The 26,586-nt window shown below is 48.9% G+C and overlaps 2 protein-coding genes across 5 annotated transcripts in view; one reads left to right on the top strand and one right to left on the bottom strand.

Annotated features, from left to right (window-relative positions):
• Nucleotides 1–26,586, top strand: part of LOC144331908 (uncharacterized) — a 112,146-nt gene that overhangs the window by 59,788 nt on the left and 25,772 nt on the right. For 2 of the 3 annotated variants that reach the window (XR_013399509.1, XM_077950611.1), the window contains exons 4-7: nt 2,278–2,388; nt 2,790–2,871; nt 20,630–20,795; nt 25,472–25,568. The gene's annotated coding sequence lies outside the window, so the exon portion shown is untranslated. Of the gene's footprint in view, nt 1–2,277; nt 2,389–2,789; nt 2,872–20,629; nt 20,796–25,464; nt 25,569–26,586 lie in introns of those variants that run through there. The other variant, XM_077950593.1, reaches the window with a different exon arrangement.
• Nucleotides 8,322–18,960, bottom strand: LOC144329369 (ral-GDS-related protein-like). 2 transcript variants are annotated; one of them, XM_028828652.2, is made up of 12 exons: nt 18,793–18,960; nt 16,309–16,481; nt 14,737–14,930; nt 14,296–14,612; nt 13,314–13,529; nt 12,838–12,941; nt 12,281–12,350; nt 10,642–10,716; nt 10,089–10,163; nt 9,476–9,499; nt 9,003–9,124; nt 8,322–8,496 (listed from the first exon to the last, which is right to left on the bottom strand). In XM_028828652.2, exons 1-12 carry the CDS (start codon nt 18,958–18,960, stop codon nt 8,457–8,459), a joined length of 1,578 nt encoding a protein of 525 aa, XP_028684485.2. In that variant the 3' UTR covers nt 8,322–8,456. The 2 variants fall into 2 exon arrangements, with proteins under 2 accessions (XP_028684485.2, XP_028684495.2); XM_028828662.2 differs by lacking the exons at nt 16,309–16,481; nt 18,793–18,960 and adding an exon at nt 15,056–15,373.

Below are 26,586 nucleotides of genomic sequence, written 5' to 3'. Positions count from 1 at the left end.
ATTAGGGCGTACAGTGGGATTTTGTTTACTTGCGTACTTCGAGGAATGATGAAGTCAGGGTGTTTTGCTTATGTATTTCCATGTCTAGTTTTTATTTGTTTGCGGTGTGAACCTTCAGTGTTCCTCTCCTTTCTAGCTCTATTGAAAGAGATCCAGGTTTATCTGTGTTGCCACAAAGGATATTATGTCATCAATCTTTATTGTTGGGGCGTATTTTGTTGTGTCTATATACTGAAGTTCCTTCATCCCTTCATCAGTTGATGGACAGGTAGGTTGATTGCATACCTTGGCTATTGTGTGTACTGCTTCGGTCAACCTGGGAAGGCAGCTATAGCTTCCATGGAGTGATTTCACTGTCCCTAAGTATATACCCACTGCTGGAATTTCCAGATGAAATGGCAGTTTCTTTTTTGATTGGGAAGCTCCAAGAGGTTTTCATAGTGCCTGTAGTAACAGTGATTTCTCCCAACAGTGTGTGAGAGTATCTGTTTATACAACTTCCTCCAGGGAATTTGTTTGAAATAATTGGTTTCTTTTATTTGTTCAAATTAGGGTGAGTGTGTATCTGAGCGTGGTTTTCATTTACAGTTTAGAGATGACTAGTAATGTTGAGAACCTCCCTTTTTACATGTTAGTGAATTGTGTATTGTCTTTTTAGTAATGTCTATTCAGGATTGTGTCCCAGTTTTGGATGGGTTACTTGGTTTTGTGTGTTTTGCTCCTCAGTGGTATGGTAGTATCAGATACATGATTCCTTATAATGTCCTTTGTATCTGAAGAATGCCTTCTGAGTGTTGGTTGGTGCATTGTTTCCTTTAATGTGCAGAACTTCTTCAGGTTTTTTGTTTTTGTTTTTGTTTCTTGATTATTTTAGTTGTGATGTTAAAATTTTTATTTATTTATTTATTTAATTTTTGAAATGGAGTCTCGCTCTGTTGCCCAGGCTGGAGTGGGGTGTCATGATCTTGGCTCACTGCAACGTCCACTACGCAGGTTTGAGCGATTCTCTTGTCTGAGCCTCCCGAGTAGCTGGGACTACAGGTGTATGCAACCACTCCTGGCTAATTTTTGTATTTTTAGTAGAGACAGGGTTTCACCATGTTGGCCAGGCTGGTGTTGAACTCCTGACCTCAGGTGATCCACCTGCCCCGGCCTCCCAATGTCCTGGGTTTACAGGTGTGAGCCAGCACGACTGGCTAGCAGTGATTGTTTTTGTAAGGTAAAGTCAATAACAAAAACTAGAGTTTTTGACTTCTGTTGTTGGAAGTGGTTTTTTTCTGTTTTTCTCTTTTTTCTATTGTTTGCTTTTACATTCTGTGAGCTTAGATTAAGGTTTTCCTAAACTTAAGCTCACTCTGTGTTTTCCTTTAGCAGTTTTATGCTTTTAGGTCTTGTGTTTAGGGTTTAATGTATTTTGAGTTTCTGTTTGTGTATTGTATAACATCAACGTCTTATTTCATTCTTTTGTATGTGGCTATCCAGTCATTTCAGACTGCTCAATTGAACAGACTGCTGACTCCTCATCTCATCCTTTTTCCCCTTCTCTGAAAGCGCTAGGAGTACAGGTGCCACAGCACATGGCCTCATTGCATCTTCTAGGCGTTCTTTGAAAAAAATGTGTTGACCACATACAGGTGTGTGTTTAGTTTCTCTTCTGTCCCTAGGTTCATGGATTCATTTTTATGCCACTACTGTAATTTTTGGATGAGTGGAGGTGTTACATGTAATTTGAAATTGGGGAGTGTGCGGCCTCCAATTGAGTTTGTATTCCCTAGAATTGCTTTGCATATTCAGGTTCTTTGGGTCTTTAGTGGTTCCATGTGAACATTTAGCCGTGTATTGTTAATATTTCATAAAACGTTTGTTTTATACTTAATGTCCAGAATTAGGGGTGCATTGGGACATTGTGATACTTGTTTGTATACCTTGAGTATGGATAAAATCGGAGTTTCCCATGCTTGTGACCACGTGTAGGTTTGATATCTTCAATGTGTGAACATTGAATATCCTCCTTGATAGCTACTTGGAAATCAGCATGACCATATTGTTAAGTATCATCGCCCTGCTTTGGAATGGAATACCAGAATGTATTCCTCTCCTGTAACTCTCTGTGTACCTATTGCCAATCCTTGATGTCCTCTCCTCCACCTAGTCTGTGGTGACCACTACTGTATTTTCACCTTTGGAGAGTTAAATTTTTCAACTCCCACATGAGTGAGAACATACAGGCTTGGTCTTTGTCTGCCTTTCTGATTTGATTGAACATAATATCTGCAGGTGCAGCCATGTTGCTGGAATGATAGGATTCCATGAATTTTGATGGCGCAAAAGTATGTCATTGTGTCTGTGTACAAGAGATTCTTCATCCCCTCATCTGTGGATGGACAGGTAAGCTGATTTCTTATCTTGGCTTTTGGGCATAGGGCTGAATTCCACCTGGGATGACAGATAATCTCTTCCATGACCTGATCATGTCCTCTGTGTATATACCTAGGAATAGAATTGCTGGAGAAAATGGTAGTTGTAGTTTTACGATTTCAAGGAACATCCAAGTGGTTTCTTTAGTGTGCATACTAGTTTACCATTTCCCACCACATGTGGAGACAAGTGCCTCCTCCGGAAATCCACACCTTGACTGGATTGTGTTTTCATATGTTTCAACTTTTTTCTTGTAGCATCTGTTGCATGTAGAGTGAGATGGAATCTTGGGTGTTTTTTTTATTTTTGTGTGTGTATGATAAGTGGTACTTGCTACGTTATTGTGAATTTGTTGTTAATTTGTTGTGTAGGCCTGGGCAGAGGACCTGAAGACATGAGGATGATGCACAGGTCAAAGAGAAGATTCTCACCATTGATGATGCACACAAAAGTGTAAGTGAAAATCACACTCAGATTTCATCTCACTCCAGTTAGAATGAATACTACCAATATGTGATAGCAGTTTTGTTTCTAGAGAGTGTGTGTGTGTGTGTGTGTGTGTATACAACCCAAGGGTGCAAGGGACGTTTTCACATATGTATGTGTAGCAACATGATCAAATTACCGTCTCTGGCATCTCTGTGACATTCCGTCATTATTATTTCTCTGTGGAGAGAATATTCAGAACCATATTTTTCAGCTGATTTTGAAAAAATTTTCTAGATTCTGTTGACCATAGTCACCTAGTCACCCTGCTGTGCAATAGAACACCAGGACGGATTTCTTGTATCTGAGCGTCACTCTGTACCTGTTACCAATATCTAAGTGTGGTTTCAATTTGCATTTTGCTATGGTTAGAGATGTTTGGCAAGTTATCATGAACTTGTTTCAATTTGATGTGTAAGACTGGCCAAAGAACCTGAAGACCTGAGAAGGATGCACAGGTAAAAGATTCTGAATCAACATTACTGATCCTCACGAGAAGTCAATCAAAACCGCACTCAGATATCATCTCACTCCGGTGAGAATGAACATTACCAAAATGGGACAGCAGTTTCATTGCTGTAGAGTATGTGTGTATAACCAGCGGGTGCAAGGGACCATTTGATCTGTGTAAACGTAGCATCATAATGAAGTTGCAGTGTCTGGCACCTCTGTGAGCTCCAGAGTTATGATTTCTCTGTGGAGAGAATATTCACAACTGACCTTTGTAACTGTTTTGAAAATTTTGGTTTTCTGTTCTTGCCTTTTGTTCATAATGGCGTACGGCTCTGTCCAGGTTTCTGGTAAGAGCATGGATCTTTTTTTATGACTGTGTAGTGTTCCGTGGTGTGTATGTACCACATTTCCTTTCTCTGATCCACTGCTGATGGGCACCAAGGCTGACTCCATGTCTTTACCATTGTGAGTAGTACTGCCGTGAACATATGAGTGCATGTGTGTTTTTCATGGAAGAATTTTCCCTCAGATAGATCCTTAGGAGTGGGGTTGCAGCGTTGGGTGGTAGTTCTCTTTTAGGTTCTTTGAGAAATGTCCACACTGCTCCCCAGGGGATCTGAACTAGTTTGCATTTCCCCCAACAGTGGACCTGCATTTCTTTGCTCATCTGCCCCACCAGCCTCTGTTGTTGTGGACTGTGTGTCATAATTGCCATTCTGACCAGTGTGAGATGGTATCTCAGTATGCTTCTGATTTGCATTTCTCTGATGATCAGTGAGATCGAACATGTTTTCATGCTCGTTAGTTACTGGTACACCTCCTTTTAAGTGTTCATGTTCGTTGCCCTTTTATAAGTTGTTTTTTTTTTTCTTTCTGATTTTATTTGTTTAAGGTCTTTACGGTAAATTGTAGATATTAGACGTTTTTCAGATGCATAGTTGGGGAATGTTTTCCCTCATTCTATAGGCTGTGTGCTGACTCTGTGGTTGTTTCTTGTTCTGTGCAGCAGCTCTTTTGTGTTTTAGGTCCCACTTACCAGTAATTGTTTTTGTTGCCATTGCTTTTGGGGACTTGACATATAAATGCTTTACCAAAGCCTCTGTCAAGAAGGGTATTTGCTAGATTCTCATGCAGGATTTTTTTTTTTTTATAGTTTCAGGTATTGGATTTTTATATATTTACGTATTTATTTACAGACCAAGTCTCACTTTCTCATATGGGCTGGAATACAATGGAGTGATCTCGGCTCACTGCACCTTCCAGCTTCTGGATTCAAGTGATTCTTCTGCCTCATTCTCCTGAGTAGCTGGGAGTACAGGCACGTGCCACCACGCCCAGCTAACCTTTTGGTTTTTTCTTAGACACCGGCTTCACCATGTTGGCCAGGGTGGTCTCAAATTCCAGGACCTCAAGTCATCCGCCTGCTTCGACCTCCCGGAGTGCTTGGATTCCAGGAATGAGCCACTGTGTCCAGCCCAGCATTTTACATTTCAGTCTTTGATTCATTTTGAGTTGCTTTCTGTACATGGTGAGACATAGGGGCTCAGTGTTATTTCTTCTACATCTAGCTAGGCCACTTATCTCAGCACCACTTGCTGATAGGGAGTCCTTTCTCCATTGCTTATTTTTCTTGTTTTTTTTGCAATTATCGATGGTTTCAGGTGTGCAGGTTTATATCTGGGACTTCTAATGTGTTCCACTGTTCCGTGGAACCGGGTCCCCAGCTTTTCAGTGAAAGTGCCAAGCCATTACCTTGTCTATGGGTGTTTTCTTGGAGTGTTTCCTTTGTTTTAATGTTTTTTAAATACCTTTAGCAGCCTTCATGTATGGATTTCTTTTCTAAAATAATGCACACCCTATGTTTTCTTGTAGGAGTTTTGTGGTTTCAGAATTGAGTTTTAGGTCTTTAATGTATTTTGCATTGATTTTTGTATTGCGTGACATAAGGGTCCTATTTCATGTTTTGTATGTGAATATTCAGTTTGCTCAAAATCATCTATTGAACAGGCTCTTTTTTTCCAATTGCATCTTTTTGGTGTTCTTTTGAAAAACGTGTTCACTATATGTAAATTGGGGTTGAATATTTGGTTTCCTCATTCTGTCCACTTTGTTAGTTTATGCCAATAAAAGATTGTTTGGATAATTATAAAAGTTTGTGTTTTTCATTCATGCTTTTAGCTTCTAAGTTTGTATTTTTTAACATAATTTCTATGTGTATTATAGACTAAAGGGTACAAATGCAGATTAGTTACTGCCTTTGGTATATTCCATGACACTGAGACTTGGGGTCCAAGCAACCTGATCATGCAGGCAGTGGGTGTACCCACCAGGTAGGTCTTCAGCACATACCTCATCCCTTCTTCCTTTTTCATCGGATAGTCACCAGTGTCTGTTGTTTTCACTTTTACGGTAGGGTGTATTCAATGTTAGCTCCACCCTATAAATGAGAACATGTGGTATTTGGTGTTCTGTTTTTTCCTTATTTCTCTTTAGATAATGACCTCCAGCTCCTTTCATGTTGCTGCCAAGGACATGATTTCTTTCTCTCTCTTTTTTTTTAATGGCTGCCTAGTTTTTTGTGGTATATATGTACCACATTTTCCTTTTCTGATCCATTGTTGATGGGTGCCTAGGCTGATTTCATGTGTTTGCCATTGTAAATACTGCTGCCATGACCATTTGTGTGCATGTGTGTTTTGGAGAGAAGGATTTATTTTCCTCTGTGTATACCCCAGTGGTGGGATTGCTGGGTCAGATGGTAGTTCTGGTTCAAGTTCCTTGAGCCATCTCCGAAGTGCTTTCCATGGTGTCTGAACTACTTTGCATTTTCACCAAAAGTGGACCAGTGTCCTCTTTCTCTGCTGCCTTGTGTATCACAGTTTCTTTATCCCTTTATCTATGCATGAACAGGTAGGTTGATTGGATACCTTCACTATTGTGCATAGTGCTTCAATTGCCATAAGAAGGCCGATATCCCTTCAACATAACAGATTTCATGTGCTTTCTGTGTATAACCAGTGGTGGTATTCCTAGGTGAACAGGTAGTTGTAAAATGTCTAAGGCACCTTCAGCTGTTTTCCTTCGTGTGTATAGTAATGTACATTCCCACCAATAGTGTATAAAATCTCTTTTTCTGCACTTCTACATTGGCCACTGCCTGTGAATGTATGGGTTTTTTGTTGTTTTTGGTAAGTTTCATCCTAATTAGAGTGAGAGGTATCTGAGTGTGGTTTGCACTCAGACATGTGTGTGATGATTAGTGAAGTTGAGCAACTTCTCTGTGACCTGTCAGTCAATTTCGTGATTACATCTGAAAAGATGTGCCTGTTCAGGTTCTTTGCCCAGTTTTAGCTTGGGTATTAGATTTTGTTCATTTTCCCAGAGTAGTGTTAGTTTCTCATACATGTTAGATTGCAACCCCTTTCACAGATATGTTTCTGCTGAACTTTCTTTCAATGTGTAGGATGCCTTCTTTTTTTTATTATTATTACAGTTTATGTTCTAGGGTACATGTGCACAACGTGCAGGTTTGTTACATATGCATACATTTGCCATGTTGATGTGCTGCACCCGTTAACTCATCATTTACATTAGGTATGTCTCCTATTCTATCCCTCCCCCAATCCCCGAACCCACCACAGGCCCCAGTGTGTGATGTTCCCCTTCCCGTGTCCGAGTGTTCTCAGTGTTCAATTCCCACCTATGAGTGAGAACATGCAGTGTTTGGTTTTCTGTTCTTGCAATAGTTTGCTGAGAATGATGGTTTCCAGCTTCATCCATGTCCCTACAAAGGACATGAACTCATCAGGATGCCTTCTTTAATGGTTCATTGTTTCTCTTTCCCATGCAGAAGCTCTAAAATGATGTATAGTCCCGTGTGTTTGTATTCATATTTGTTAGCAGTGATTTTTGTGTCCCATCCAAAAAGAACAAAAAATAAGAAAGAAAAAGGAATGCCAAATCAATTGCATGGCCTAAGGGTTTGTTGCCATATATAATTTTTGCTTTTGTTTTCTTTCTTTTTTGCAAACTGCATGCATAGATATAAGTTTTGCTAAAATAAACTCCCACTTTTCTTATAGGAGCCTTGTGGCTCCAGGACTGGATTTAAGTGTTTATTTTGTGTTGATTTGGGGGTATCATATTTCAGACCCTGAAATGTTGATTTCTTTGACTTGTTTTTGTCTGATATACCACAGTGGGGCTTGTGTTCAAATTAAGCTGTGGGACATCCTTTAGATACTGGGTTCAAACAATCCTCTCCTTCCTTGATGTTCCCTTAGGGGAGAGGTGTCAGAAAGTCTGGGAAGATCCATAGTGGGAAAAGTTTATCTGTATTTCCTGGAGACTCATGGCCAGCTCCCTAGTGCACAGGACTTCTGGAGAAGGCCAGCCCTACCACTTGCATAACTACCTCCCATCTCCAGCCCTTCAGTAAATATTTAAGTGATTCATTAAATATTTACAACTTAAAAAAGTAGAGTAACCCAGTGGAACTTGAATTTAACTAGAATATATGTTTGAGAGTAACTGGTCAGTAGAACAAGTGACATAGATTGGGAGACATACTGTGGTTTTTAAGTGTTTTTTTTGTTTGTTTTATTTTTTGTTTTCCTTAAACAGAGTTAGGAATAATTAATTTGAATAAAGAAGGAAAACATTAAACTGTTGGTAGGTGTAACGTGAACGCTATTCCATGACTTGTTCAGCCATAGCCTCAATTTGACATGCTAGACTATGAATCCTAAAGACTGGTATACGGTTACTGCACTGGAGTTACTGTTCTCATTCCAACAACTATAGAACATTCTGAATAGTGTTTTAAAATTTTATTTTAATGAAAGCTAAGAAAAAAAACTGTTACTTATACACTAAAGAAAATAAACAAAATGGTTTCCCGCCTGACATGCAAAAGTCCCATGGCCTGATCCGGGCCAGCAGGAGCAGCTGGAGTTGAGCAGTGGGGTCAAGATGTAGCTGAGCTGCCAGCCACCTAGATGTGGTTTCGTGGTGTCTCCGGTCTGGGTGAAGGATGATGCAGAGCTGGTGTTCTAGCCAGCATCCCAATAGGGCCCCAGCCACTGCAGGATGTTTCCAGCCTACTGGGATTCGGGCTCCAGGTGACAGGACAGCTCGTAGCTGCAGGACAGAGAGGCAGCCGTGAGGCCACCATGAGCCACACATCAGGTCCCCTCTCAGTGCCTGCCCAGCTGGAATCCTGGGTCCCCAGCAGTCCCCATGCAACAGGGCTTGATGCTGGCCATGGAGTCATGGCCATAGGCGCTCTGCAGCTGTCCACAGAGAGCCTCCTCTAGGCCAGGTTGGGTGGCTCACACCTGTACTGTCAGTACTTTGGGAGGCTGAGGTGGGTGGATTGCTTGAGGCCAGGAGTTTGAGACCAGCCTGGACATCATCGTGAAACCCCACATGTACCAGAACAACAACAGGAGAACAACCGGACACGGTGGTGGATAACAGTAGTCCCACCTCCTTGGGAGGCTGAGGAAGGGCTTGAGCCCAGGAGGCAGATGTTGCAGTGAGCAGAGATGGTGACACTGCAGTGCAGCCTGGGCAGCAGAGCCAGACCACGTTAAAAAATAATGGAGACCTTTCTCCCACCCTCTTTCCATGTGCCAGGTCCTCACCTCTCCTTGTCACTGAGCTGCTCCATTCTTGAGAGACAAGTGACAAATTTCTCCAGAGGCCGAAGTTTGTAATTCATAGCAGCCACTTGGAGCAGCTGCATTTCCTGCAGAACTCGGACCTCCTAGAGACAGAGGACAGGATGCTGACAGGGCCTGGGTGGAAGACACTGACGGGACCTTTGGCAGGCAGGGACAAGGGGCTTGGTCCCTAGGGCCATTCTGTGAAGAGGCCCCATGCAGCCCCCAGCCTGTTCCCAGAGTTGGATGTAAACAGCCCCTCCTGCAGGAACTGGTCTTTCATTCCAGTGCCTTTCCCACTTTCTCCACTGGGATAGGTCTCCTCCTCCTGTGTGTGTCAAACCCTCCCAGTAAAACTAAGATGTAGAGGATGGAGCCAGGGAGTGTCCTGCCCAGGGTGGACTGTGACGTCCACATCCCTACCCTCATCCAGTGTGAATGCCCTAGCTGCTCACCTTCCTCCTCTTGTTGCTGTTGCCCTGGAAGGCAGATAGAGCCCATCAGAAAGGTCCCTGGCCCACAACAGCCCCACCCCATCCCTTCCCATGCTGCACTACTGCCAGGGCCACCAGGGTCAGGGGATGTGCACACGACAGGACTTGAACCTGCCTCAGGCTCCGGGCTCTAGGGCAGGGGCCATGGGAGCTGGGGCTCAGGGACCTTCTGCCCCAACCCTCTGAGATGACAGAGAAACTGAGGTTTCTCATAGAAAGAAAGCACTCAGTGACCCTGGAACTGTCTGCCCTTGGAAAGGCTCAATTTCACCCTCCTATTATGGGACTACCCTAGGGAGAGGCTGAGTCCAGCTCAGCCCACACCGCTCAGCAGCGTTGCAGTCAGGCAGCTCTGCAGCTTCACCACTCAGGGATAGGGACTGGTGATTGCCATGGAGCCTCTGTCAGTCAGAGGTAATGAGATGGGCCTGGCACCCCCTCCCACAGGAGCAGCTTTGAGACTCTCAGGAGAGGAGGTTTTCCAAGGGCTAAGATCTAAGGGCTCCGTCCAGGCCCCTGTCCTCCCAAGCCTCAGGATCCTGGTTTCCAAGCAGCCTGCCCCAGGCTCACTCACATCCAGATCATCCGGGATGGCCGAATCCAACTTGTGTAACTCAGTCAGAAAATCCCCCAGGAAGGGGACCACGCCCTGTGCCATGGAGGGGTGGGGAGGTGTGGGGGGGGTAGTGGTGATGAGTATTGACCCTGAGGTGCCTGCCCAAGGCCCTGTCCCATGAAATCCCATCAGCCCCTGTCTCCCAGAACCCCCTCCCGAGGTGTCCCAGTTGTAGCAGCAAAAGACCCTCAGCTGCTTTTCCCAATTCTCTGCCTCCTCTATTCCAGCTGACCTCCAAGTCTGGCAATCACTCCTAGTTACCTCTATGGTGGGATTTTAACAAGTCACAAGGGCCTGTGTTCCCAGCCTTACCCTAGGGACACTCTGAGTTCTGCTTTCCCAGACCCTTGCTCTGGTCTCTCCAATGGAGGTTTTCCAGGCCCAGTGGCCATAGGAGGGCAGGGCTGGGGAGGAAGCCCCCGCTGTGTTGATATGGAGGCCTCCAGCTGGTGGGGAAAAGAGCCCTGTCCTCTGATCCCCTGCGGTCCCTCCATGCCACAGTCTCACTCACCTCCTTCTGTCTCCGTAGCCTCATCTGGGCTCTCTGGGGGTTCCTCTCCTGGGTGGCCACCTTAAAGCTCCCCGCCTGCCAGGTGTCAGGGACAGGGACAGTGAGGCTGTCTTCCCTTCCCCCAGTTATACCCCAGCCACCCCACACTTGGATCCCCAGGGACTGGCGTGAGTCACCTGGCACAGTGCTCATACCACTTGCCAGCTCGACACTGCGTATGTGTGTCACCCAATCATGCAGCCAGGCCTCCCTGAGACTGTTTCCTCTTCTGTAAAGAGCCATGAAAACCACAGCTACCTCACAGGACCTTCTGAGTACTGTTACCTGTAGCTGTTGTCATTGTTCTCCCCCTCATCCCTCTGAGGAAGAACCATTCAAGAGCACCCTCCAATTGCTTTCTTTTCTCGAACCTCATTTCCGCCCTGTGATGCCCGCGCTACAGGCTCAGCATCCCTTCATTTTCCAGATAAGGAAACAGAGACCAAGAGTGGGCAGTGACTCCCCAGCGCCCCAAAAGAGAGGGCACCTCCTCCCCCTCCTGGAGGCTCTGTCTCGGCTGCCTTCAGCCCATATCCCAGCACCACCACCCATCAGGGTCTTGTTCTCTGGAGTCTCTGAGTGTCTAGGTCTCCAGCCTTGCAGTGTCGTGATGGGAAAGGGACAGGGCATTTTAGGAGACCTGGTTAAGTGGCACCTGCGTATCTGAGCCCCACTGGAGTCTCTGCCACACAAACTGGGTTTGCGCCATGCCAAATCCATGGTTTGGCCTCGCCAGTGATCCCCCAGTGGAGTTCCGTGCACAGAACTCTCTCTTCCTCCACTCAGGATGTGGCCTCCTGAGGTGACATGTCTGACGGATATGGCAGGGTTTTCCAGAATCCTGGGTGGGGTGACATGTTGCCTTCTCATTTGCATGGAGGTTTCTGAGATCTGGTTAGGGAGGATCCCCTAGGAATGCATGGATCCCCCAGATACTTGTCATGAGCATGTGTCACTGCTAACTGGTGAGAATCCTGTGACATGACCATTTTCAGATGTCTACAAAGGGCATAGCGGGGAGTCCCAGCAAGCACATACATCTGTCCTCAGTTTGCCCATTGGTACCGATAGCTGGGTAGTCTACTGGACTCCCTGGCACTTGAGCTTCCTCTGTTGTGGTTCCCTCTTTTCCCCAGTGTGGACTGCAGTCCCTGCCCATGGAGGTGCGCTGCAGACAGAAGCAGCAGCAGAGGCCTGGCTTCCTGAGGAATTGCTCCCAGTTTGAGGAAGGAAGAAAGTCCCACCTGCAATGATCACCCGCCAGCCTGGAGGAAGCTCCATGCCAGCAGCATGGACCAGCATGGGAGCCAGAGCCCTGCTAATGCTGCCACTCATCACCCTCACTCAGAAGCCCAGCAGCCATTGCCACATCCCATTTCCAGGGCCTCCTGCCTCCGTCCCCCCACGCGCCCATCGACCCACACACCTCTCCTCCTGTTTGCCCAAAGTAGGCATGGAAGGAATTTTTCAAGTCCACTTTTTGTAGATAAGTCAAAACATTACAAAATAACCACTGCACACCAGGTCCGATGCCCTTCCAAACTCACTCTTTTCTCTGACCCTTAAACACTTGTCCCGCATCTCCCAGACTCCACTGTACCTTGATCAGCAGGTCCCTCTTCACTGCAGTGTCTTTTTTGCAGAGTTCTTTTAGATATTTTGTGCTTTTGCTATTGACAGAGGAAAGAAAAAAGGGTAAATTTGGGAATCAAGGGGGAGATTTGTGAGTTCCAATCCCTCTTGTTTGAAAACTCAATGAATCTCAGCTTCCTGCATGAGAGTTTCCAGTGGGGTCATCTGATGACAAGGGCTCCAGTGGACCAGGGTGGGACTGTCATGCTCCTCCCCTGGCCCATCTCCACTTCACATGAGCCCCTGCGTGTTCACAGCTTCCAGCTGGACACAGTTCCACTGCTGGGTAGAAACACCTGATAGCCTCCAATTGGCACCATTCTGTTCCTGATGGTTAAAAAACCTTACTCCTGAGTTAGAAATCCTGCCTAGGAGTCCAGGGCAGCTTAGTGACCACACCTACCAGCCCATCCCTGCCTCCACCGTCCCTGTTCTCCAAGAGCCTTTCAGAGTCGTTGAGGGCACATGGGGAGACCTATGGGTCCTTAAGTCAACACTGGTGCTCCCGTGGAGGGAGCTCCTCACCTGGACACTCCTGCCCACGTCTTGTGTAGCCGATGTATTGGGTTGCTGCGCAGAGCAGAGACGATGGCGTGCACCGCGGAGAAGTTGTTGAGGCGTAGGCACTCCTGGAGAGGGAAGAGTGAGCTGTGAGGTCCAGAGTTGGAGTCAGACCCACTTCAGCCTCAGCCCCCTCTGCTGAGATCTCCCTTCCTGAATGAAGCAGAGGCCCAGGGAGCCTCAGGAGGGTACACCTGGGGCTGAGTGAATGTCACTCATCTAGGAAGATTTCAGTTCAACCCAAGGAAGGTCCCAGGTCAGAAGTGAGCAGCCACTACTGGGCCATGGGGGTCAAGGTCAGGGAAGCTGTGGGAAGAAGGGCTTAGGGGATGTGCAGGGCTCAGGCTGGAGATGCAGATGCCAATCCTGAAAGCCGATGGAGGAGAAGAGGCAGTTCCCCATTTTTAGAGAGGGAATCCCGAGGCCCAACCATGGCTTACCCTGGCGACCTTGATCCAGTGCTCCACCACCCTGGCCCTATCCTGGGCCCTCAAGCTGTGGTCCCCGAGGCAGGAGGTGGTGACACAGTTGGTGAGCCTGTTGAAGTGTGCAATGGTGGCACAAACTGTGGGTGCCACATGCTCACTCCCCTTCTGATGTCGTTGGCCCCAGATGGAGCCCAAGCATTCATAAAGCTCCATCTTCTTGAAGAGATCCTTTGGGGGAGTAGGAGAGTGTCATGGACATAGCACAGCCCAGCTCAGAGTCACCCACAGTCCCAGGCAGGAAGTGAGCTCACAGTCATCCACAGTCTCTGGCAGGAACAGAGCTGGAGCTCAGAAAACTTTAAAATGGGCTCCAGACTTGTGGGAGTCCCTGGGTTTGGTTTTCTGCCCACTGAGGGCCCTGAATGCATCATGGCCCAGAACCCAACAAGGGTGGGAAGAGAGTGAAATTTTCTCCCAGGCCATCCTCACTCCAAGAAGTAGAAGGTGGCTCAGGCCTCCCCATCCTGAGGCCTCGTCTTCCTCCCATCCCAATCAGCCCTCTACTCCTTCTCTCCCTACTGGTGCAGTTTCCTGGCAGCAGCTGCAACCTTGGGCTCTGTTTCGGTGTTTGCCGTAGAATCTAGTATGCATCAGGTACCTAATAAGTGCTGAGGGTAGTGAGGCTCCCGAGCAGCTGGGTGAGTGACCCATGGCCCTGCCTGCCCCTCGGTGATCACCTGCCCTGTCCTGCTTTCTGTCCATCCCCTGTCATTCAGTCTGCACAGTCAGTCTGTGCAGCTGGCACGGGCGATGTCCCATCTCTGCTGTCCACATGCAGACAGGGAAGGCTTGTGGGTGAGGAAACTCATCCAGATCCCATGGTTGGTAAGAAGTGGGGCTGAAAGTGGACCCAGGACATTGGCCGCTCCTCAGGGAGAGGCTGGTCTGAGACAGCTGGTGCCAGACGCACAGCCTGGAAAGCCCAGCTGCTCACCGCATCTATGAGGGTCAGCTGCTCTGCCAGCAGCCTGGGAGGGAAGGTCGTGATGTCCGGCAGCTCCTCAGTGTGTTGGCTCTTGACAGTCCCGGGACAGGGACAGGGTGACTCTGGGGCTGACGGTGGCTCCAGCACTGTTCCTGGAGGGGGCCCTTCCCCTGGTGCTGGTGCTGGTGCTGAATGTAAATATTCTGGTGCATCCAGGGCTACAGGTGACTCTGGCTCCAGAGCAGGCCGCAGGTCCGCCAGCAGTGGTGGTGCTGGCTCCAGGGCCAGCATTGTTAATGCGTGTTGCCCAGGAGGTGGAGCAGGATCTGGAAAAGGAGAAAAGGTCACCATTCCAGTCACTCTTCACTGGGATTTGCAAGTATAGAAATGACTGGATGGAATTTAAGGGAATTGTAGCCCCAAAACACCACCCCCTGAAAGTCTTCTCACCGTCTGGCTTGGCCTCCTTGGGCTCCGGAAGCACCAACTGGCCTAGGACAATTTCCTGATGGTCTTCCAAGCCCAGTCCAGGCCAGGTGAAGGTTCTGAAGGCCAGCTTTATCCAGAAAGATGACCGTTGCAGGGCCTGGCAGCAAACTGAAGTGTTTTCAGGGGGCCAGGTGAACAAAATGGAGGTGGTGGTGCTGGTGATGGAGTGGACAGCTGAGTCAGAGGCCTGGCCTTCTCCCACACAACCCTCCAGGGCACCCTTGTGTGGATCTGGGTCCCTGGCCTCTTGCTGCCTGTGTGGAGGACAGCCCCACCCTACCACAAGCCATCAGTGCTGTCCTGAAAGGGGCAGACCTGGCCATGTAGCAGGGCTGTACGGACCCTTCTGCACCCCAGCGACCCACTGACATTCTGTTCCCAACAGCCCTGGAGCAGAGCACTGTGCACCTGGGCACTCAAGACTTCAGCTCCAGGCAGATTTGTGAGCAGCTTGCTCATCAAAGCTCCAGTTTGGTTCCTCTGGTCCTGGGGTTAGGAGGGTAGGGGCAGATGTTGGGTGGAGGAGGACAGGGAGAGCTGGGAAGGCACGGTGCTGGGGATGGGTCTCTCAGTGGCCAGTTGTGACCCCAGCCTCACATCTCCTTTGCAAGGGACCTAAGTCTCCATTTACAGAACTCACTATTTGCCTCTTGCAGGGGAAGTCCCCAGATGTCAGCCTTGTTGTGGGAATTACAAGACATATGAACCCCAGGGCTCCTTTAGTCTCTCCCCAGCCAGAGTCCACATATTTCCCCCCATGTTTTGTGGGTGAAGAGGCCCTTCAGAACCCTAAGTCCCCCCAGTTTATACTTGTTGGGCTCCGTCATTCTAGTCAGTATCTGGGAGGATGCCACCATACATAGAGGAGGCCATGAGGGTTTCCCCTCTAACATTCTGTAGATATGATTTGTTTGTTCTGTCTACTGTGAGCACCTGACTCTGAGTAGAATTGAGGCCCAGGGATTGTCATCTGCCTTGTTCATGAAATTATGCCAAGTCCCAAGAAGAGCGATGCACAACTGAGGTGTTTTGTATGTATGTGTTGAATGAGTGAACCCCAACCATTGGAGAAACTCAGTGAGCCTCTCCAGATGTCTGAGTGAGCCTGTGGCTCCTTTTTCAGCATGAAGGGACCCCTCTTCTGTCTGTGTCAAGGAGAAAGTCCAGCCAGAAGGAAACTCAGACATCCTTTACCAGTGCCATAGCAGACTTGCTTTCTATGTGCCTTTCCAAGCAGTAAGAGAGATGGGCCATTACGGCAGAAAGCTGAGAGCTGCTTCAGTGAGGGGGAAGAGAAAAGTAATAAACATGAATCACAGCACCCACAGTAGGTTATCCATAGTTTTAGGCTCTAGGGACCCCTTTGTTTGCTGTGTCTTAGATCATTCAGTCCCTACAAGAACCCTGTGAGGTTCATCTTCTCATTACTCCCTGTTCCACAGGAGCCAGCTGAGGCTCCAAGAGGTGCATCTTCAAGACACAGCCAGTAGGGGACAGAGGCACCTCCGTGCCTTGGAGGGGATGGACACTCACCTTCTAACCAGTAGTTCCAAAAAGTGTGGCACGGTGATAAAGTCCCAGGAGGGACCCAGGCAGGTGGCATAGGAGGAGATGGGTTTAGTTAGAAAGGCTGGAACCAGGGACTCCAACAGCTTCGCCCCTGTGCCGGGCTGGAAAGTTGGCATCCTGCAGATCTCATTTCCATACTAGGGGGACAAGGAGGGACATGCGAGTCAGTGTAACACCATGAACCCCCAGAGGATCGGGATCTGGAACTCACACCAAAAAGCACCAACCCTTCAGGGACTTGTGCATGTGGAGAACCTGGGTGCCCATGGTGAAAAGGGTTCTAGGCTTTCAAGGTAAAATTGCACGTGAGGATGGAGAAGGATAAAATGATTCATGCCTTCAAGGCATCGGCACGGTGAATGTCAGCTGTGGGGCAATAGCACCCTCTGTATCAACAGCCTGCATGAAGAGCATCATCCCTGCAACCCTCAAAAATCACCCTCATGGTGGAGAAGAGGAGACGCGAGCTTTTGGATGTCAGATGCTTGCTCAGCAGCACCCGGGTCAGAAGAGAGCACCTTCCACAGGGAGGACTGGATGAAATTCCCTCTAGGGCACCTGAAGCTCTGCTTCTTATATGGAAGGGAAGGGTCTGGGGAGGTCTCATCCCCTCCTTATTTTAGTGACAGCACAGCGGACAAGATGCTGTAGAAGAACCCTTTGACTTAAAGGGATATGATTGTTTTTGTTCTTTAACATGAATGTGAGTCTGGAGAAACAGCTACAGCCATCCCAGCCCTGGCCAAGGGGAAAATGCCGGAAGACTCCAGGGTGGGAGGAAGTGCATCCCAAGGCCCAGGATCTGCCAGGCGACTCGTGGAAGAGAAAACGCAGGCAGGTATAGAAACCGGGAAAAGTTACAGAAATGTATGGTATAAAGTGGAAATGAAACAAGGTAATTTTCTCTGCCACACAGACAGCAGATTGACAAAAAGTTAAGAACATGTTAGTATTCAGGGGAGGTTGTGTTCAAAGAAGCAGCTACGTTCAGAGGCTGCTGGTGACCCTGTGAGCAGCTGGAGCCCTTTTGGAAAGTCAACTGGCTACACCTGTTGAAACTTGCTATCTGCACATCCTTTCACCCAGATTTCCCTTTCCCGGGTGTGTGTCTTCCGCAGGGGATTTGTCTATTTTATGGATTGAATTATGTCGCCTCCCCCAAATGTAACTGTTTCTGTTCTAAACCCCAGAGACTCAGAATGTGACTGTGTTTGGACACAGAGTTCTCCAAGAGGTAATTCAGGAGAAGTGAGTTCATTAGGGTGGCCCCTAAGTTAATATGCCTGGGGTTCTTACAAGGAGAGGTGGTCAGCACACAAAGTTCAAGAGAAGACCCTGTGCTGACCAAGTTAGAAATCCGCCATCTCCACAACAAGGAGAGAGGCCCAGAGAAACCACCTCAGACTGACAGCTTGACGTTGGGCTTCCAGTCTCCAGAATTGTGAGGAACCAGATTTCTGTGGTTAAGCCCTTCAGTCAGCGTGCATGTTATGGCAGCCCTGGGAAAGTGCTCCAGCCTATTAGGACACACATAGGATTATGCTTCCTGCAGAAAGGCTGCCTAGAAAGGAAATTTTATCATGACAGCACTGAGAGGCTGACCCGCTGTGGAACATGGCCTTCCTTAAGGAATATTATAGTGACATGCGAGGGTGCAGTTCCTGCCTGGTGGGTCTGCAGGGATGAGTTCTGTGAGATGACACTTTAAACACAGATGCATAGAGGAGCTTCACCTTCTTTTGTTGTAATCAGCACCTCCCCAACTTGTTTGTGTAGAAGTGTTGGATTTTAAGTCCTGGAAGAGGTCGGCAGGGCAGGGGAGCTGCCTGTTGCTGGACATACACTTAGAGTGGGGAGTTAAAATGATAACAGTACGAGTATGTGCTACAATGTTACCATCATACCGAATTCTTGTAGCAACATGCTGAGATACTCCTGGCATAGCAGAAAGTGAAAACAAGAGACGGGCGGATCACGAGGTCAGCAGATCGAGACCATCCTGGCTAACACGGTGAAACCCCGTCTCTATTAAGAAATACAAAAAACTAGCCGGGCAAGGTGGCGGGTGCCTTTAGTCCCAGCTACTCGGGAGGCTGAGGCCGGAGAATGGCGTGAACCCGGGAGGCGCAGCTTGCAGTGAGCTGAGATCCGGCCACTGCACTCCAGCCTGGGCGACAGAGCGAGACTCCGTCTCAAAAAAAAAAAAAAAAAAAAAAAAAAGGATTTTCTCTGATTTTCCTCTGATAGGTGAAAGGGACTTTGCCTGTAACCAAGTTGCCACTGGGGACTAATGGTAGCCAGATTCCTTTGGGAGAGGACAGTGGCTCACTCAAGTGTGAAAGCCCTAGGACAGAGCCTAGCGAGTCCCCATATTCCTGTTTGAGTCCTGGGTCCACCCTGGTTTTCTAGAGTCCCTGTCTGTGGAGACCCTTCTGTGTCCAGTCTCACCCCAGACCAGCACTGGCCGTGGTTGGTAGCAGGGGGCCCCTGCCCTTCTTTGAAGAAGATGGAGAAATGGAATCCATCCAACAGCTCCTGCTTGATCTGCTGTGTGGAGCTCTGCAAAGAGAGTGAGCCCGGCGAAGATGTGTCAGTGGCCTGCCTGGCTGACCCCATAGTGAGACACCCCCATTAGAACTCCTCCCTGGCACCCCCTTCCCCAAAAGGATTTGGCACATAGGAGCATCTGCATAGACCTCCAGCCAGAGGAGGTTGAAGTCTCCGGCAGATGACAGCTTGAGGTCTTGGGATTCAGATCTGAGCAGACAAACTGTCCTCGACACTCACCTTCCCATCCTGAAGGCGTGGTCTGGGCTCTGAACCTGACATACTGACCAGGCTCCCAACCCCCGACAACCTACCTGCTCCTATCCAGGGAGGGCCCCTCTTCTCCTGTTTCCCCCAAACACATGGGGAGGGGCTCAGCACTGCCCTGATGGACACAGCTGAGGCCTGGCCTGGACGTGCCTGCCCTGGGCCCTGTGTTACCTGTGGGTGCCTTCTGGCAAAGGGCCAGAGGCGTCGAGGGTGAGGGTTGAACCAATGTCTGTATTCTCGAGAAACAGTCTCATTTTGGCCTCTTCTGTGACGAGGAGGTCGGCAGCATGTTGGGACACAGCAGGAGAACATGTTGTTCTCTCGAGTGTCGACTCCCAACTGAGCTGGAAATGGGGCTGTGTGTATAATATGGGTGCCTAGTTACCAGAATTCTAAGTTCTGTTGGGGTCTGTCAGTAAGGAAGTGAGGTCACATCTTGTAGGTTCCATCCTGTAAGCTCTTCCTTTCCATAAGACCTACTCAAAGGCCCCACTGGGCTTCGGGCCGCTCACCCTACCCCATCAACTCCTTACTTTTCACCAATATGCCAAAGTGTGCCCCTTCAGCACCTTGGGAAGACCTGGATATAACCAGGGTCCCAGGTTTGAGGAGACAGTGCTGGGTCAAACAACCTTTATCCTAGCAGTTGTGAGACCGTAGAGAACTCCTTTTGTGTTTTGGGGCCTCCCCAGCATGCACAATGGGGGTTATGCTAGCATCTCCTTCCTAGGAAACTCATGAGGTGTGTTTGAGATAGATCTTATAAAACTCATGGTGTGATGTTCCCTGTAGATGTTGCACACACTTACAGATGGAAGAAATACAAGAAGGGGTGAGAGGTAGCATGGAAGAGAACTCCAGTGGGCCTGGGGTCCACAGTGTGGTCTCAGGAGAAGACACTTTTGCTCTGGACCTCCTCTTTCATGCTGCACCAGTAGAGGTTGAGATTAAATGAAATTCAGACATTCTCCTCCTCTCACATTGCACCTTCCAGTGCCTTCCCATTTTATTTAGACCCAGACCCTGTGTTTCATCTCAGCCTAGGGTGGGCAGCATCCACAAAGACAGCACTGAGGGCTTAGTGACTCCCTTCTGAATGATGGAGTATGACACAGGTGATGGAATCGCACTTCTGGGCTAGTTCAGGATGTTACAACAAAGAGCCATAGCCTGGGGAGCTGATCAAAAACAGAATTATGTTTCTCCCAGTTCTGGAGGCTGGAAGTTGGATATCAGGGTACCAGCCTGGTCAGGCCTTAGTGAAGTGTCCCGCCCCAATCACTGAGCTTTTACAGTGCTGTCCTTTCCTTGGAGGATGGCTCAAATTTAGGAGCCTGGGTAGACCTCCATTCAAACCGAGCTCCCACTTGTAGCTTGGTGATCGTGAGGAAGTCATAGAACATCCCTGTGCCTGTTTTCTCCTCTGAGAAATGGCGTTAGTGAGAATTGCTTTCCTTTTTAATCACAGAAAATAAAGTGTGCAAAGAAGTTAACTCGGTGCCATTGGGTGGAGAGAGAGAGGCCAGCAAACCAGAGACATCAGCTTGCCCACATCAGTGGTGACGACTGCGGAGAATGGGTGAGGCTGGGGCAGGAAACAGGTCAGCCTGCCAGAGCCCAGGACCAGGTGAAGGGTAAGAGTGAGCTCCTCACCCTGAATTCTCAGGGGACACAGACATGCAGGGGCTGTGGGGAGCAAAATCATCAGGGCTGCTCTCGTTCCCCTGGTTCCCTCCATATCTGACGTGGTCCCAGGGCCCCCTCTCCCTGTGTTTCCTCTCTGCCCTGCTGTCTTCCTGGCTGCCCTCCCAGGCTTAATTTTGGCCCTGATCAGGTGGAGTCTTGAGGTAGCTATAGGGCTATTAGTAACAACTCTGAGGTTCAACCCACCATTTGTTGAGACCTCTGAGCTTAGTCAGAGCCTTCCTCCTGCTGGGACCTGAGAGAGGGCTGGAGGGAGCTGACAGTGCAATGGCAGTTTTTCCTGGGGCTGCCGCTCCAGGGCCCACTGGCAGGTATCTGCTGAATTCGAGCTTTCTTTTCTGTCTCTGGTGTTCTGAGATGTGATTTTCCCTCTGAAGACAGGCGGAGCCCCTGGTGGGTGCTTTAGCCTCAGAAATGGGTCCCCCTGAGCTGGGAGCTGTGCTGTAGCCTCAGTGTGCTAGGACACCTCACACCTGGCCCTGCCCATTCTGGCTTCTGAAGCCCACAGAGAGAGTGTGTAGAAATTGCTAGATATGAAAGGGCTACAAATAAGTCATAGGAAGTGAATTTACATAACTCAGTGGTTTTTAGCTATTGCTATACATTTACTTCAGCAGAGGAGATATTTAAAAATGTGAATACCCTGTGTCACCCTGCAGAGATTTGGATTTATTTGATGGGGCAGAAGACAGGCATCTTTGGTTTTTTGTTTGTTTCATTGTAATAGGATCTTGTGCTGTGGCCCAGGTTGTAGCGCAGTGGCGTGATAATGGGCACTGCAACCTTGACCTCCCAGGCTCAAGGAATCCTCCCTTCTAAGCCTCCCAAGTGGGTGGGACTATGGGCATGTACCATCATGCCATAGTAATTTTTGTGTTTTGTAGAGACGGGGTCTCACTATTCTACCCAGGCTATTCTTAAAGACCTAACCTTAAGCTGTACTCCTGCATCTGCCTCCCACAATGCTGAGTTTACAGACCTGAGCTACTGTGCCTGACCCTGTATCTTTTAAGAGCTTCCCTAGTGCTTTGAAGAGGCACCCAAGCAAAGAAGGCTTTGCTTACAGAAGGCTTGTGGAACCCTGTTGAGGCTGCATCTTCTTCACAGCCATCAGATTGTTCCCTGAAGTGTCTGCTTAGCAGTGCACAGGCTCTTTACATGGAGGGCTTTGGGGAACTGTTGGGGTTGGGTTTGGCTGGGGCATGACCGTTGTCTGTGGGATCTGTCACAACCTGGTCCTATGGGACACCTAGTCTAGGATCCTTCCCAGACCACCATCCTGCCTGTCAGCGCTCCTATGGCAGGTCCACAGCTGCTTGCTGGAAGGGTGTTGGGAAGTGTTGGTCCGCCAGCTGTCACGTCCTCCTGTTCTGCTGAATCCCAGCGATCCTCACTTGGTGTCTGGGTTTCAGAAGGGTGTGGCCCTGGGTTCTTGGCTGGCTGAGCTGGTGCTTTTGCAGCCTCTGAGGCTCTTGTATGTGAGGCCTGACCTGCGTTGCTTCAGGAAACTTTTGCCCCTGAGGCTGCCTCCTGCTTAAGAGCAGAGCCTTTGTGTGGAGATCTGGCTGGCCTCCCTGGCACCCAGCCTGTCCTGTCCTGTTATGTCTGGGTTTGAGGCTGTGTGGAGGGGTCTCTTCCCATAGAGGAGGCAAGGCCAGTCGTGTGGGTCAGAGTGAAGCATGGCGATCCCAGCTGGCTGTGCTGGGCCTTTGACTGGAGGAGTCTGAGAATGACCAGGCCTGGGGAGCTGCCCTTCCTGGGAAACAGCTTGTCTCCTCCCCTATGGAGTTTCTGGATGTGACCCAGAGTGCGCTGGGCCTCTGTAGCATGTGCTGGGTGTAGCCGTGTGATTCAGGGTGGGAGGTGCAGAGGATCATCTGCTCTGAGGCAGGTAAGGCCTGGACAGTACTGGGGCAACCCTCAAAGAAGCCAGGTCTGATGGGAGAATAGGCATGGGTAGGGAGGGAACAGGGTCACCAGGGCTGTGTGTCACGTGTTCTTGCTGCTTGGTCTGCCCTGGGAGTGAGGACAGAGGTGGAGGCTACTGTGGACCCACTTTGGCTTCCCGAAAGCAGGTGTTCATGTGGGGAGCAAGGCGGGTGTGGAACAAAGCTGGTCTCTGAGGTGTTGAGTGGTTCTTTGAATGTCTTTGTCCTTTTTCTCTGTGCTGTCCCCTACAGGTTTGCTGTTCTGTATTTTTGTGTTAATGCCAATACCATGTTGTTTGGATCACTATAGCTCTTTTTGTCATTTGTAATCAGGGAGCATAATACATCCATGTACTTTGTATTTTCCAGTGGTGAGATTGCTAGATGTCACAGTAGTTGTATTTTTAATTTGAGGAGGAACTGCCGACTATTGCTCATAGTGCTTGATCCTGGGAGGCAGAGGTTGCACTGAGCCAAGATTGCGCCACTCCATTCTAGCCTGGGCAACAGAGCGAGACTGTCTCTAAAACAAAACAAAGATTCTCTGCGACAATGACTGCATCGGCCCCTCAGGAGGGAACCCTTCTCCAGGGCAAGGTGAGGGGAAGCCCAGTGATGGGAGCGCTGCCCGGAGAGGAGTCAGTGCCAGTGGCGGGGGCCCTGTGCTTTGGCCGAGGACTGTGCATTGGCAGCTGCTCTGCCTCCCATAGCCCTTCCCAGCTGCACACGTCGTGAGTGTCAGTGTGCAGTCACAGGCCTGCCTCCTTTGGAGCACTTTGTGACCATGATTTTTGCCTGTGGGGCAGGGTAATTTCAGGATCTAACTTGGTGCTCTTGCATGTTCTTAACCCCAAGAGGCAGCTCTCCTCATTCTAGTCTTTTGTTTTGTTTTGTAGAAATAGGGTCTTGCAATGTTAACCAGGCCAGTCTCAAACTCCTGGGCTCAGGTGATCCTCACACCTTGGCCTCCCAGTGTGCTGGTGTTGGAACCGAACTGTCGATTCCCTCCTGGGCAGGGGTCGCCGCGAAGGATCACCGACACGAGATTCACAGCAGAGAGTTATTTATTACTAGCGCGCTAGGGTCCCAAGCTCTAAGTTGGCCCTGGGACCCCGAGTGCTTGTTACAGGTTGTTTATATAGGCAACAAGTTCAAACACAGCTTAGGGCGCGAAATTCAAACAAAGCTTTAGGCGCGTGGTAATTGGGTCTGTCTATGGCCTGAGCAAGGTATCTTGTTCTGATTGGTTGGGGCGGGACCTTAGGAGGTTCTTTCCTGGAATTGCTGATTCCGGGAACATCGGGGACATTGAGTCATGGTGGGACCCCATGAGGTTATCAGGGTGGGACCTCATGAGGCTATCAGGGTGGGGCCCCATGAGGTTATCAGGGTGGGACCCCATGAGGCTATTTCCCGGAATTGTCTTTCTGTTTGGGTTCTGGGAACATCGGGGGGATATCCGTGGCCATCTGGGGTTTAAGTTTCATGATGGCCAAGCTTTCTAAATTTTATGAGGCTTAGGAATTATGAGGCCTAGTTTCACTGGGATTACAGGCATGAGCCACTGTGCCATGCTAATTTTCTTACTACTAGTTTTTGTAGAGCTAGGGTCTCGCTTTGTTGCCCAGGCTGGTCTCTAACTCCTGGCCGGAAGTCACCCTCCTGCCTCAGCCTTCCAGAATACTGGGATTACATCCTCTTCTTACCTTCTCTGCCAGAAGAGCCCCTGTAGTGTGTGAGTGCTGAGTCATGCAGTCTTCTGGGTGCTGAACGGGCTTTGCCGCTCTGGTCCTGGGCTCCGTATGTGGACGTGATCTGTGTGAACAGCTACTACACTTGGTATCAGGACTACGGGCAACTGGGGTTGATTCAGCTACAGCTGGCCCCCAGTTTGAGAACTGGTGTAAGACTTATCGCAAGCCCATTATTCAGAGCGAGTACAGAGCGACAGAATTGTAGGGTTTCACCAGGTAAGCGGTGTTGAACTTTGTGATTGTGTGTTCTCTCTGGGCAGAGATGTCACTCGCCTCCCCTGGCCTGCCCTGTGCCCACTGCAGTGCTCCCCTTGCTTCACCTTTAGGCTCACCTCCTGCTACCCCATCCACATTCCCTTCTTGCCAGCAGCCAGGCCTCTGCCCCACTCGCTTGGTCCTCAAAGATGGCCTCCTTGCTGGCCTTGTTTCCAGACAGCCTCCTATCACCCTTGCCCAAGTGGTCTTTCTAACTCCTGACTTCAAGTGATTTGCCTGCTTCGGCCTACCCAAGTCCTGGGATTATAGATGGGAGCCACCACGCCTGGTCTCTCCTTATTTTTTTATCCCTCTCATGTTTTTTGTCTTCCTCTGCAAAGATAGGTTGCTTTATCTTGTCATTTTTTTTTTTTTTTAATGTGGATTCCTGAACCCCATCCAGCCCCTCGTTCCCTCCCCAGTCAGCTCATACTTGTTTGTCACAGCTCCTGGGACTCCCATTGACACATAAAGAACAGCCACCCACAGTGGACTGCGCTGTTCTGTTTGCACCCTTAAATTTATCGTGCTTACAGAATGCCACTTCTGCAAACTAGTCAAGTAGGAGGAAGTGGCTCGTGGATATGCACCCTTGCTCATCCTCTTTGAAAAGATAACCAGCTCTGATTTCTTTTTTCTTTGAGTCAGAAGTTCATTCTTGTCACCCAGGCTGGAGTTCAATGGCACAATCTTGACTCTCTGCTACCTCTGCCTCCCGGTTCAAGTGATTCTCCTGCCTCGGCCTCCCAAGTAACTTGGATTGCAGGTATGCACCACCATGTTCTCCTAATCTTTTTTTTTTTTTTTTTTTTTTTAGTAGAGGTGAGGTTTCACCATGTTGGTCAGGCTGGTCTTGACCTTTTGATTTCAAGTGATCCACCTGCCTTGGTCTCCCAAAGTGCTGGAATTACAGGCGTGGGCCACCATGCCTGGCCCCAGTTCTGAATTCTTCAGAAACTCTTGAGAGGTTCTAGGTCAGCACTGATAGACCTGGGTGCTGTAGGTGCTGGGTGTGGTGGCTCACACCTGGAATGCTAGCACTTTGGGAGACCGAGATCAGAGGCTCTCTTGAGCCCAGGAGTTTGAGACCAGTCTGCACAACATAGACCCCATCTCTACAAAAAATTTAAGATTAATTGCGGCCAGGCAAGGTGATTGACACCTGTCAAGGTGATTGACCAGCCTGTTAAGCAGAGCAATACCCCTTCTCTACAAAATATAAGCACATTAGCTGGGTGTGGTGGTGTGTTCCTGTAGTTCCAGCTGCTTGGCCAAGAGGCTGAGGCAGGCAGATCGCCTGAGCACAGGAGTTGGGGGTTGCAGTGAGCTGTGATTGCACCACTGCACCTGAACCTGGGTGACAGAGTGACACCTGTCTTAAAAAAAAAAAAGGGTCTTGAAAGATCAGAAGATCTGTGCTGTCACGTTGGGTGACTGAGGGGCTGCCAAGTTTGCAATGAATGTTTCCCGTTTCTTCTTAGTTTATGGACTTACCATCCTTGGCAGTTTGGTGGGTTGGAGAAGGATATGGTGATGGGCAGGAGTTACAATACATTACTTATAGGGGAAGACAGGCTTTTGAAAGGTTAACGCTTAAAAGTGAGAATGGAAAAGGGATGAGTGAATGAAGAAGATGAGGTGAGAGGGAAGAGGGAAGAAGTAAAGGGAAAAGGAGAACAAGCGGCTTTTCTCTGCATGGCACCTCGGATGAATGGTTTCTGGGGACATCCCTGATGGCAGTTTTGTGGAGAGGCGCAAAGATTTCTGTGGTAAGAAATGAGCTG

This window comes from Macaca mulatta, chromosome 10, assembly GCF_049350105.2.
Source record: "Macaca mulatta isolate MMU2019108-1 chromosome 10, T2T-MMU8v2.0, whole genome shotgun sequence".
NCBI lineage: Eukaryota > Metazoa > Chordata > Mammalia > Primates > Cercopithecidae > Macaca > Macaca mulatta.
This window is presented reverse-complemented; position numbering and strand designations above follow the sequence as displayed.

Bases quoted from the DNA above. Each gene is read 5' to 3' on its own strand.
- LOC144329369 (XM_028828652.2), bottom strand. From the start codon at position 18,960: ATGGGGTCAGCCAGGCAGGCCACTGACACATCTTCGCCGGGCTCACTC. The intron at 16,482-18,792 runs GTGAGACTGGAC...TTGTCCCCCTAG, and splicing joins ACGGCCAGTGCTGGTCTGGG to TATGGAAATGAGATCTGCAG. The intron at 10,717-12,280 runs GTACAGTGGAGT...GACACCTGGCAG, and splicing joins AGAGGGACCTGCTGATCAAG to GCGGGGAGCTTTAAGGTGGC.